Source organism: Cydia fagiglandana, chromosome 15 (assembly GCF_963556715.1).
Source record: "Cydia fagiglandana chromosome 15, ilCydFagi1.1, whole genome shotgun sequence".
NCBI lineage: Eukaryota > Metazoa > Arthropoda > Insecta > Lepidoptera > Tortricidae > Cydia > Cydia fagiglandana.
The window spans coordinates 13,997,678-14,011,397 of NC_085946.1; the positions used below are offsets into that span (position 1 = coordinate 13,997,678).

At 41.9% G+C, this 13,720-nt stretch overlaps 1 protein-coding gene across 1 annotated transcript in view; it reads left to right on the forward strand.

The window, feature by feature from the left end:
- LOC134671430 (sortilin-related receptor-like) overlaps positions 1–13,720 on the forward strand; it is a 73,695-nt gene that overhangs the window by 34,173 nt on the left and 25,802 nt on the right. Inside the window, exons 9-18 of the mRNA XM_063529288.1 lie at positions 1,884–2,147; positions 3,578–5,102; positions 6,080–6,284; positions 6,830–6,954; positions 7,211–7,426; positions 8,196–8,380; positions 10,191–10,336; positions 11,248–11,471; positions 12,218–12,376; positions 13,071–13,237. Coding sequence (XP_063385358.1) covers positions 1,884–2,147; positions 3,578–5,102; positions 6,080–6,284; positions 6,830–6,954; positions 7,211–7,426; positions 8,196–8,380; positions 10,191–10,336; positions 11,248–11,471; positions 12,218–12,376; positions 13,071–13,237 — 3,216 coding nt within the window. The remainder of the gene's footprint in view (positions 1–1,883; positions 2,148–3,577; positions 5,103–6,079; positions 6,285–6,829; positions 6,955–7,210; positions 7,427–8,195; positions 8,381–10,190; positions 10,337–11,247; positions 11,472–12,217; positions 12,377–13,070; positions 13,238–13,720) is intronic.

The window sequence follows — 13,720 nt, forward strand, 5'->3', positions numbered from 1 at the left end:
CGTTACTGCTGCAGCACTGTCAATAATCGTGATAAAATGATGTGTCTGATTTCTATACTAAAAGTAAAAATGTACAACTGTCTATCAAATTGCGTTTTTATATCGAAAATTTTTCGCGCTCGCTTCGCTCGCGTTTTCAATAACATTCTAAGATGTGATAAAGGTGATATTCGGGTGGCAACTGCAGCAGCATTACTGTGTTGCAACGTTACTGTTGCAGCACTGTCAATTTTTGTGCAAAAATGATGTGACTGATTTCCATATCCAGCTGTAATGCGGCAATGAACGTCACTCAATTGACCAAAAAAAAATTCAATATAATCTTGACGACCCTAGGGAGAGGGGGCACCATGGTCTAGAAATGCTTAGGGCATCAAAATATCTTAATCCGGCACTGGTCGTTTGCGGAGTCAAACGATTTGGGACTCTCATTTTTTACGCATTACCATGCCTTCCCCAAAACAATCGAGGTTACAAAGGGCACGTGGTTTTCGTCAGGAGTCTGAAGAAGACCACAGTGAGTGGCGCTTTAGCCAGGCAAGCCGCTTCGCTTTTGCTCGCGCGCGTATACCTTACTGTATCGTCCGATATACACCTACTACTTTGTCGTTTAAATCACGTGTAAAATTTGAATAAGGGCGAAAAAAGGTATTAATTTTGGAGTGTAGGTTTATTTAGTGGTACCTAATTGTAAAATATTTTATCTGGACTACAGTCCTCCAGCATATCCATCTGCCAACTTTACATCAAGTTCCGCCTCCGGGGGAGAGGGGGAGAAATAGAACAGACCGAATTCCACGCGGGCGGAGCCGCGGGCACAGCTAGTAAGTAATATTACTAATCCAACATTTGAAAAACATGATGGTGATGGTTTTTTTTGCTAGTTTTCAATACTTTTTATAATTTAAAATGAACTGTTGAGTGATTAATTAAATCGATTGTAAATAATAATGCGTTAATAATTTGCCTTGTAATTATGAATACAGTGTGAAATGGTGACGCATAGTAGGTTATTTGTTTTGCCATGTAGTTCATTTATTAATTAATAAATTACATGCCTCATTTGAGTAGACATGGTGACTCATGAGGTCATTGTTTATAATAGTCTTTTTAATATTGTTATTAAAAATGATTACGAACCAATATCTAAGTCCAGGGTCCATATCCATAGGATCCATGGAAGTTGGTGGCTTTCAATATGGACGGAAGTATTTTTTACCTGCCCCGGTTTTTGTTCGGGTATGATCTTTGCAAGTAAAATTTTATAAGAATAAGATATATTTATCAGGACATAAAGTTACAATACAAAGTAAATAGATTAATATTTAATTTTAGATAGAAAATTGCCAATGCAATTGACAATGTCATGTCATGCCATGGTAACATCACTTTACTGATGTTAGCCATAGGAACACTAGGAACTCTGTAATAAATATACATATTAAGCTCATCTATTTTGGGCCTGCAAGGGTATAGAAAATATTAATAATAAGGCAGTAAACATTGTCCACCCAAACTTCAATCCATAGACCGGTATACTGCTCACTTTTTCTACAATAGTCCTAATGCCTGCTGCGACCGGTTCATGGGTGTCTATTGTTGCGCCTGTGAACGGTTCCAGCAGGCGTTCTACATGACATTAAAGCTCTCCAAGGGACCTCTACATGTTGGATCTATATCCCCACGCAAGCCTATGAAAAGACCGGGATTTATAGGCCCGTGAAATCCAAAAAGGCAGTATAAAATTGTACCAAAAATGATAATTTTTTTTGATTGTAGAAAAACATCCGCATGTACTAAAAGTTACTGTTCTCCTTAAATACGTTCCCAGCTTGCGTGACATCTTTGAAAGCATATTTATAAACGAAATATTTATTCCACAGATCCGCAAGTATCATGAGTTCAAAATCAGCGCCGGGAATCATCATGGCCACCGGTGTGATGGGCAAGTCTCTCAAGGGCATCCCTGGCGTCTACCTCAGTCGCGACGCTGGTCTAACTTGGAAGAGAATACTTAAGGACTACTACTTCTTCAACTACGGCGACCATGGGGGCGTTTTGGTGGCCGTCAAATACTTTAAACTGCGCGGGGAAACGAATAAAATCCTATATTCGACGAATGAGGGGATTGAGTGGAATTCTTATCAGTAAGTTTTGTTTTGTTCATTCTTTAATATCAGCTGAATTACTTAAGGATCTCCACAACGACTGGTTATGCCTGCCGCCTTTCAATAGTTTCCAGTTATTATGATTGTCGGTCCATCTTGTTGAGGTAAATTCTATCTTGCATTTTTTGGTGCGTTTGAAATGACACTGCAAAAATCCGGATACAGAACGGAAACGGGACGGGAAGAGGTACTTAATTTTGAGAACAACGAACCAAAGAGGGGTTCTTTGCTTGCTATTATTGCTAAGGGCGTCTGATAGAAGGTCATTGGTGGAAGTCAGTAGAGGGTCAGCAAAGAGCTCTAGGTTCTGAGGTAATTTTATATTACTGCCTACGTTTTCTTCACCGACGTAGATACGGTAGCAAATTGGTTTCTTTCAAATATGTAAAATGTAACGTAAATAAGTTTAGTAAACTTCGTAGTGAAAGACGCTATATTCAACAAATTAGGCATGGAAGTGGAACTCTTATCAGCGATAGCTTGAGTTGCAATTAGCACGTAGTAGGTATTTTACATGCGTAATGTGTGACATTGTTGCAATTTGCTAAATTCTTTATTTAAAGTGAACATACTAATATTGTTTTTAAACATTATTGCATGGCCCTATAATTTTGCATAGTAAATTTCTTCACTTCAGTAGACATTTTAATGCTTGTTTCAATAAAATGATTATATTGATTAGTAACTAAGTAATTAAGTAGTAGTAGTAAGTGAATATTAGGATCACAAATTTAGAATTTCGGACTTCCCACGTTCGCAAACAAAAAAACAATGTTAAAGCACTTTTTGGTAGTTCACTCGAACGAAACAAGGTAAATAAATGCTTAGTCAACTTATTTATTTGTGGTTTCCCCAAAGAAGATAAGGAAAAGAGCACCAGTGTTTTTGTTGCAATGAGATAACTATATATACTTAGAGATGTGTTTGCATATCAGACGTACGTTGCACGTATTTGTTTTCCCTATTTGGTGACGTCAAGTGTTTTTGTTTATTTTTGCGGATTCTGATAACTTACTTTTACGTACTCTTTTGTTTTGACGTTTTATGTACTGTTTCATCCCTTATGCTTCATGTGTATAAGGACCTTTCCACCAGAAAAGTTCATTAAGTACATTTTCATGATGGAAAGACACATTTTATCTCATTAACTCTACATACTTTCTATCATACTTAAAACAAAAACGCATCTCTACCATAAGAATTACTGTACGAAATCAAATGACTCGAAAGAAATGTCAAACGGTTTAAGGGTTAACGCGGAAAATACTCCAAAAAATGGAATAACAAAAGCATGACATGGTTCCAGCGACTTTTGTGGCCGGCTCCATCCGCACATTTTCCTTGTATGCCACCAATACACATTTGCATCAATAATTTACGATAAATTCAACATATCTAATTCTTTGCAGGTTTAACGCAGACGATCTCCGCATCTACGGGCTAATGACCGAACCGGGCGAAAACACCACAACCTTCACTATGTTCGGCTCGGCCAATGAGCAACATCAATGGATCATCATCACTATAGACTTGCAAAACGCCTTCGCTAGAAACTGCACCCCGGACGACTACAAATTCTGGTCACCCTCGCCCCCTAACTCCTCAGTATCCTGCGTATTAGGAACTAGAGACACCTTCCAACGAAGACTCGCACACACAAATTGCTACAACGGCATTAATTACGATAGACCCGTTAAAAAAGAACTATGCGAATGCAGTAGACGAGACTTCGAATGTGACGTCGGCTTCCAGTTAAGTAACAACGCATGCGTTCGTAATAAATCTGCCAAACACGACCCTTACGCTACCCCGTACCCGTGCCGACCCGGCACTCTATACCAAAGAACTAAAGGTTACAGAAAAATTGATGGCGATGTTTGTAAATCATCTACCTACATACCTTATGCGCCTGACATGGTCCCTTGCCCGTTAGACGAACCCACGGAGTTTATTCTAGTTGCTTTAAGAGATAAAATCGCGCGGATAGATTTATCCGACAATTCTACGATATTCCCAGTCAAAGGGCAGAGCAATATAGTCGCTATAGAGTTTGACTTGAAGAATAACTGCATCTACTGGGCTGATATTGAGACAGATAAAATTAATCGGCAATGCTTTAACAATGGAACAGTACAAGAAGTCATTGTTGATACCGACTTAGCCAGCATCGAAGGTATGGCATTAGATTGGATTTCTAATGTGTTGTTCTTCGTCGATGGAATGCGCAAGAAAATCGAAGCCGTCAGAACTGATTTAACTATCGCAGGCAGAATGAGGGTTACTATCCTGGATAATAAGGTTTTATCCAAACCTAGAGGTATCGCTGTTCACCCCAAAGCAGGTTACCTATTTTGGACTGACTGGGATAGAAGCAATCCGACTGTATCCAGGTCTAACCTTGATGGTAAGAATGTTAAGAAGCTATTCGGAAAACCGATAGTCCAATGGCCGAATGGTATAACCATAGATCAGATGGCTGAGAGAATATACTGGGTAGACGCTATGGAAGACTATATAGCCAGCGCCGATTTGGACGGCAGATATTTTAAGCGAATTCTTTGGAGAGACGAGAAAGTATCTCATCCGTTTGCTGTGGCTGTATTAAAAGGGAAGATGTATTGGGACGACTGGAAAGCGAAGTCCATATTCATTGCCGACAAGGATTCCGGGGACAATGTTATAACTATAAACAATTCTTTCTCCGGTTTGATGGATTTGAAAGTGTTCGCGCATTTCGTTCAGCACGGTAGCAATGCGTGCTCGTACAAGAATACTAGCTGTGATACTATGTGCCTGGGCGGGCCCGGGAAAGGGTTCAGCTGCCTGTGTCCGAATGGGTTTACTATGACGAATGGGAAGTGTATGTGCTCTAACGGGTTGGAGCCGACAGCTAACATGACTTGTAAGAAGAAGGACGGAGTTTCTTGTGATGCTGTAAGTATTTGATTTCTATAAATAAGTTTAATTCTTTCACAGACAACTTTAAATTTGATTTACAAAAATATACGAAACTGATACAAATGTTTATATAGGTACACAAATTTCAAATTGCATGAAATTGACTGAATATTGCGATTATTGACATCATAAAATACTTTTGAATAAAACTTAGGGAAGCTTTGGTGAGAAAAGTGATCAGAAGGAGCATCATTTCTTTGTTAGGTATGTATGTCAGTCAGGATTTCCGTATAAATAAATGAATCATGATTGTTCAACAGTTCGAGAATAATTGCATAATTTATACATGAATCACACATTATGCGTGCCACTACAATTCAGAAGCTATAAAGTTAGTTGAATACTTTATAGCTTCAGAGCTAGACTTTATTATTTTTTTCCGTTTTATAACACCGTTATTATATGCTGAGCGTGAAAGATGACGCTCGGTGCGCGATCGATTATAATTTGGACCTAACTAGTGAGATCGCGCATATATAGAATAAAAGGGAATAGAAGGGGTTAATGAAATGAAATGAAATGAAAATCTTTATTTCAGGCAACTAGTGGCCCATACATAAATACCTTAAAACTAGCATACATATTATAAAAATATATTAATGTATGGTGGTGAAAATGCAGAGTGATCCACGCCTGATCTCCTCCTTGCATCGGTTTCCTCATCAATGAGGGTCGTGGCCACTTCTAGGGAACAGCTTCTCTTTAACAATTTGCCGCCACCTCTTTCAGTCAGTCGCCGAACGTAGGGCACCGCGGAGCGTTGCATCAAGGGCTGAGCGAATTTGGTCTGTCCACCGCATTGGGCTGCATCTAGGTTTATCGCCTTCGATTTTACCAGTGATTACCAGGTTATCACTGTGTTTCCTGGCAATGTGGCCTGATATAACTTTACAAGTGATTCACGCCTGATCTAGCTCTTTAATTATTTTAATTGATACAATATTCTCTTTCAGGACCAATTCACCTGTGCAAACGGCATGTGCATCACATCATCATGGCAATGCAACGGCAACAACGACTGCGGGGACTTGTCCGACGAGATAGGGTGTCCCCTCTGCGCCGCACCCATGCTTTCTTGCGATGATGCGTCGCGTTGTTACCTACCGCAGTGGAAATGTGACGGAGAAGCGGACTGTCCCGATTTTAGTGACGAGAAGAGTGAGTACTAAAAAGAATAATTTTAACTAAGCATCATTGTCTAGCAATTGTTTGTTAACAGTTTTAATGATACCTTTGGCTATAGCGTATGTTACTGTTAGTATCTGTGAAGAAAAATGGAAAAGGGGGGGACAAAGGTTATGTCCAGAGACCTGTGCACACTGGATGCGTGTGCGTAAACGTGCACGTTGTAAGGCCCAATACAAGGTCCATACTACTAATACCTTACAGACTAACATACATGTTATATGTTAACATACATGTTATGTATTTTATAAATTTAAAACTAAACACTATTTAGCCGACAAAACAGCGTGGCTCCGTTGCATCAGCTGCTCTTGTGTCGGATTCAGCAGTTTGTAATATATGGATTCCTATAAGAGACCACCGCCGCTTGCGTGACGTGTGCGTGCACGGCTCCAACATTTAAGCGTACGCGCATGTGCATAACTACGCACACGCAGTCGGTGTGTTCTGGCCTTATAAGTTCTAATTATCATAAAATATGCCAAAAACTTTTCACATGTTTTTCTTTGTTTCATCAGACTGCACGAGACCGAACTGCACCGAAAGCCAGTTCCAATGCGCCACGGGTATGTGCATCTACAAGAAGTGGGTGTGCGACGGAGACAACGATTGTCACGACGGCTCGGACGAACGCAACTGTAATGTGAGTTTTGTGTATTATCAGTTTCTGTTTTGTAGAAAATATAGCTATAAAAACAAATTAAAAGGTTTTCACTTGCCATGTAAATTAGCGGTAATTGAAAAGATGTAGTGTTCTAAAAATACTTTGCCTGACGGCAAATGATTCAGCCCGGCAGGGTCGCCATGTGACGTATAACGTTAATGATACGCCTTGAAAATTCTGACTATTTATAAACGGTTTTCGTTCAAATTTCAATATTTTTTTACTTGTCCCGCAGTCTACATCAAAACGGCCCACCATAAGTACTTGCAACGAAAACGGTTTCCCCTGCAGCAAGGACGCTAATCCCATCTGCATTCCCAACTCGTGGGTGTGCGACGGAGAGAGAGACTGCCCCAGCGGCGAGGATGAAAAGGACGACAAATGTCGAAACTCGACATGTGCGCCGTCTATGTTTAGATGTCCGAGCGGGAAGTGCATATTTAAGTCTTGGGTAAGAAATCAGCACTTAAGATCTGTTTTCCTAGGATAGCGGTGCAGTCATATAGCGGCCGTCTCCATACTAAATAATACGGCTAAATATGGATGTCGTAGTATTTGTTTAGAGACGGCCGCTATATGACGGCACCGCTATCATAGGAAACCAGAGCATTAGTGTCTCTCGGGTCATTCTAGAACACTATTGTTGACAGAAAACAATCCACCAAAACAAGTTTTACTTTATTTGTCCCTAATTTAAGATAAGTTCTTATGATTTGTCTACTTAGGTCCTAAAATAAGGTAAAAGAATATAACTTTATTTTCATCCTATTATTGTCCTTCTATTTGCTAATTTTTTATTGCAACAACTAAAAGTGTATAAACTGAGAATATTTCAAAAGGTTCTTCTAAACATTAATAAAACAGCCCTACCCTACTGTATGTTTCTCCTTTTAATCCATCTATTTATTCATGTTAATCAAGTTTGTAAATCATCAACGCGCATGACCTCTGGATTTGAACGCATCCATTGGCTACGGGAATCGCTTGCCATCAGTATGCTTGTGATCCAGGGATGCGTTAAAAAAAACAACGGGTTGCACTCCGGGAGTGCCGGCAGAAGTGAAAATTCAATGACATTGTAACAGTTTTTCGATCAGGTCACGTGTCCGTCTTACGAATCTTACGGTCACGTGACCTTTCGCGAATATTGCATTTTTTCCCCATCACAAAAAGTGCACAGCGCTAAAGAAGTTTTCACTTCAAAAAAAACTTTCTTACAGGTATGCGACGGCGAGAACGATTGTTCCGACAACGATTCATCTGACGAGCAAAACTGCACATATCCAGGGACCAGTGGGCACTCGAAACTGATCCCTCGGCCTCCGGAGAGGCCAGACTTCCCGTCAAACGGGACCTGCTTGGATTGGATGTTTAAATGCGAGAACAACAACTGTCTGCCTTACTGGTAAGTTTTAACTGTGTAGTTAGCTGTCATAGACAAAATATATAGCACACGAGCAAAACTGCACATATCCCGGGACCAGTGGGCACTCGAAACTGATCCCTCGGGCTCCGGAGAGGCCTGACTTCCCGTCAAACGGGACATGCTTGGATTGGATGTTTAAATGCGAGAACAACAACTGCCTGCCTTACTGGTAAGTCTGAGCGTAGTTTGCATCACAAAAAAAATTTAAATATAGTACACGAGTAGAACTGCACATATCCCGGGACCAGTGGGCACTCGGCCTCCGGAGAGGCCAGGGCTAACCGCGAAAATCGTAGTTCGCAAATTGCGGGGATCTTTCTCTTTTACTCCAATGACGGCGTAATTAGAGTGACAGAGAAAAATCCCCGCAATTTGCGAATTTCGGTTTTCGCGGTAGCCCCTCAGGCTTCCCGTCAAACGGGACGTGCTTGGATTGGATGTTTAAATGCGAGAACAACAACTGTCTGCCTTACTGGTAAGTTTTAACTGTGTAGTTAGCTGTCATAGACAAAATATATAGCACACGAGCAAAACTGCACATATCCCGGGACCAGTGGGCACTCGAAACTGATCCCTCGGGCTCCGGAGAGGCCTGACTTCCCGTCAAACGGGACATGCTTGGATTGGATGTTTAAATGCGAGAACAACAACTGCCTGCCTTACTGGTAAGTCTGAGCGTAGTTTGCATCACAAAAAAAATTTAAATATAGTACACGAGTAGAACTGCACATATCCCGGGACCAGTGGGCACTCGGCCTCCGGAGAGGCCAGGGCTAACCGCGAAAATCGTAGTTCGCAAATTGCGGGGATCTTTCTCTTTTACTCCAATGACGGCGTAATTAGAGTGACAGAGAAAAATCCCCGCAATTTGCGAATTTCGGTTTTCGCGGTAGCCCCTCAGGCTTCCCGTCAAACGGGACGTGCTTGGATTGGATGTTTAAATGCGAGAACAACAACTGTCTGCCTTACTGGTTAGTCTGAGCAGTGTAGTTTGCTGTCTTGTCACAGACTAAATAATTATATTACCTCGACATGTAGAATGTAAGTATTTAGTTAATTCTCGTATAATCAAAAATGCACTTAAAGTTTAGGATTGAATTTTGATGCTCTTAAAGTCGGTGGGATTCTGGGTGGGTATCAATATTGTATAAAAAACAACGGGTTACACTCCGGGAGTGCCGACAGAAGTGAAAACTCAATGACTAGTCCAAAATATCTGCAGCACTATGTATAATTGACCCATCCTCCTTTCTATTGAAAAACTTTAGTTCCGAAATTGCTGGCTAGTGAGCTTAAATTTGTAGCGTTAATTGTATAAAATTCGAATAGAAATTGTAAAGGTACCTTGCAGACCTCGCATCTAAATATCATGTCATGTTATTTTGAGTTTTATTCACCAGTACTAGAGTTCACTTTTATTAGCGATTTCAATAAAGCTACATCTTCATGAAATCGCCGATTTCATGAAGATGTAGCTTTATTGAATTATATTTGAGTGATATAAAGTTAGAATGTAACTGAGATCCTCGTATTTCAGCCCGTACAAGATTAGAACATTGAGCTTTATTGCTTGATATAAAAGTCCAGTTTTAAATAATTGACCTGATTATGATACGTTATGACTGAATGAAAGAACTTTCTTTGGTGAATAACATTGTCCGTGACACATGACGTCAGCGTTACGTTACGCGTTACGCTGAATCGAGTTTATAATTTTTTCCCCACCTCAAAAAGTGCTCAGCGCCGCTAAAGAAGTTTTCAGTTCACAATTTACTTTTTAATTAATCAGGTGGCGTTGCGACGGTATCAACGATTGCGGAGACAACACTGATGAAGTAGGCTGTGGTTCCTTCATCATTGACGCAAGCACGCCAGCGCCTGAGCCCGAGATAAAGGACAAGAAGTGTTCTAAGACTCAGTTCACTTGTTCAACTGGTAAGTTTTCTATTTTACAGAATAGAAGTACGAACAACTAAGCTAACCCTAAGCTAGCCCACTTCTCCGGATGCATGCGGTAGAGGTGATCGGCCCAGTCCCATTTGAGCCTAGCGGTTTTCTCGCCTACGTCAGTAATGCGGGTTTTAGAGCGCAGCGTGGTGTTTCTTAGGGCCACTTGCACCATATAATATTTTTTTTTTTAATTTTTTATTATTATTTAATTTTTTTTTTTTTTTAAACTAACTGATCGCATAACCGCCACTTGCACCATCCCACTAACCCGGGGTTAACCGGTTATACCTGGAGTTACCATGGTTCCTAGAACAATTTGACACTGGGTTAACGGTTTAACCAGATAACCCCGGGTTAGTGGGATGGTGCAAGTGGCGGTTATGCGATCAGTTAGTTTAACATTAACACCTAGAATACTGCGCTCCATGGCGCGTTGGCAAACCTTCAGTTTGGACTTCTGAATCTCTGTGAGTGACTAAGTTTGAGCGCCGTAGGTTAGAACAGGCAGAATACACATGTCAACGAGTTTACGCTTCAGTGACAATGGAAGGTCGCCCTTCATTAGATCCTTGATAGACCGGTAGCTCTTCCAGGCATTTTGAACACGGCGCTCGACTTCCTTGTCTTGCCTGTTGCTGAGACTAGCTGGCCCAAGTAGATGTACTCGTCAACATAGTGTATGATCTGCCCGTCCACCTCGACACTATTACGTTTCTTGCTATCGGTCATCACTTGAGTTTTTGCGCGATTCATTTGAAGTCCAACCTGAAGGCTCGCGTTGCTCAGATCTTGGAGCATTTGCTGTAGTTCCGCTGCAGAAGAGGCAAAGAGGACAATGTCGTCGGCGAAACGTATATTATGGATCATTGTTTAACTAACATATCCCCTTGACTCAGGCTTATGCATCCCCCTATCGTGGGTGTGCGACACGGCCGAGGACTGCCCTCAGGGCGAGGACGAGCGCAGCTGCCAGCGGCGCGGGGCGGGCGGGGGCGGGGCGCGGCGGCGCTGCGCGGCCGACGAGTCGCCGTGCGACGACGGCCGCGGCTGCGTGCGCGCAGACCGCATCTGCGACCGCCGCCAGGACTGCGCCGACGGCAGCGACGAGGTGCACTGCGAGGTACCTAGCCCGACGAACTATAATAAGGCGAGCCGATACGCAAGCGATGAACCACGCGGCGTAGCAGATTTTTTAAAATATGGAACATCCTTTAAATTACGCACGCTGCGGCCAAAAAACGTTCTATACTTTACAAAATCTGCTCTGTCCTGCGCCGTGTAGAACTGCGTCGCTTGCGTTTCAGCATACGCTTAGTCCAACTATAGAAGCCTGACTAGAACTCAGAAATGACACCACGTGTGTTGTGCCGCGAACGATCAACGAAATGCGTTTGCCGCATCTGCGTCCCGAAACTCCCCAAAACTATTACAGTACTAACACTACTAACTTCCAGGCCAATTTGAACGAACACTGTCATCATAATGATATCTGATCGTGTTATTTAGCTATCGTGCATCTCACCTACACTAAGACAAGTACGAGCAAAATGCACGATAACTAGATAACATGATTCTAATGCCATTCTGATGTCAGTGCACGTTCGAATTGACCTGTTCTTTATTCCTTAACTATTTAGCGTCCCACAGCCCTAATAATAACAGAGTTGTTTTTATTTTGTATCGGTCTGTTTTAAAACAACAAAATCCATAATATTTTCTGATATCATTTATTCTTTGACTGTCATTTTTTTATTGTTAGTCGCTAGAGATTAACTTCATTTTTATTAGTTATTAAGAGAGTAACAAAACATATTTAAATCTCCGATTGTTTGTTGTCAGGGCCTATATAACACACCTATTCAACAGGGCCGGCCGGACATCACGAAATGCCCTCAGGGCTACACGCTCTGCGGCGACGGCATGCTCTGCATATCGGAGGTGTCGGTGTGCAACGGTCACCAGGACTGCTACGATGGCAGCGATGAGAGCAACTGCACCAGCGAAGCTCCTGGGCACGGTATTCAGGTACATTTTTCAGACTTCCGTACCCAAAGGGTAAAAAAGGGACCCTATTACTAAGACTCCGCTATCCGTCTGTCTGTCTATCCGTCCGTCCGCCCGTCTGTCTGTCACCAGGCTGTATCTCAAAACCGTAACCGACAGTTGAAATTTTCACAAATTATATATTTCTGTTGCCGCTATAACAACAAGTACTAAAAACCAGAATATAATAAATATTTAAGTGGGGCTCCCATACAACAAACGCGATATTTTTGCCATTTTTTGCATAATGGTACGGAAACCTTCGTGCGCGAGTCCGACTCGTACTTGGCCGGTTTTTTGAATAACTGAAGCCCAAAAGTCCCGACTCAAGATTTGCCAGCGAGCAATGGAGCGCAGCATACTCGGAGTCCGTAGAACCGATTGTATAAGGAACACAGTTGCGTTCCAAAATTTGTATCGCAGATTGTGAAGGCCGCCGAGCTCAAGTGGGATTGGGCGGGAAACACATCTATCGAATGCATCTGGACTGCCGGCCTAGCCAAGGTTACAATCACTATCGCTTCGACAACGAAAAGCTTTATGTCTCTCTATCACTCTTCCATATTAGTGCGACAGTGACAGTTGCGTTTCGATCGCTACGGAGCGTAAAGCGTTTGGCATCTTGGCTACGCGACCTGGAATACCAAGCAAGCCAATTTATATTTCGATTCCTCAGATCCTTGGAATCGGCGTGGACCAGCCATCCATAAACGCCAGCAGCTTCCTCATATCGTTCTGGATGTCGCAGCAGAAGATGTTCATATACAGCTTCCTGCCCTCCATATCGAAGGTGTCGGACGGCGTGTGGACCAACAAGACCTGGATCCATGAGAGCACTTATAGGTAAAAATCTTATACCGTTTTTTAATAAATATAAACATCAACACTATAGCTAACGTGTGAAATTTACATTTTGGGTACGTATTATGGTATTCCACCTGTCCAACTGTGTCCAATGTCATTGCGTTTCACTCTCCCATTAAGCAAAATTGTGAGATGAAATACACATTGGACAAAGATATTGGACAGATGAAATACCACCCTTTAGAAAACAAGCCTATTCCGCGACTTCGACCACGTCAAAAATATATACTCCATTTCCGATCCGAGTTTCAAAATTCAGCTTTGCAATGTTCTAAAATAATAGGTATAGTATAAATATGTGTCATATTTCAAAATCTGCGGTTTCAATGGTTTAGGCCGTGCGTTGTCTATCAGCTATAACGCGAAAGATTTATCTTCTTCTTCTTCTTCGTCGGTATCACTCTTGACAGAGTGGTCGTGGTCATCACTTCAGGTGTTGGTGGCAAGCTTCACAACACGTCG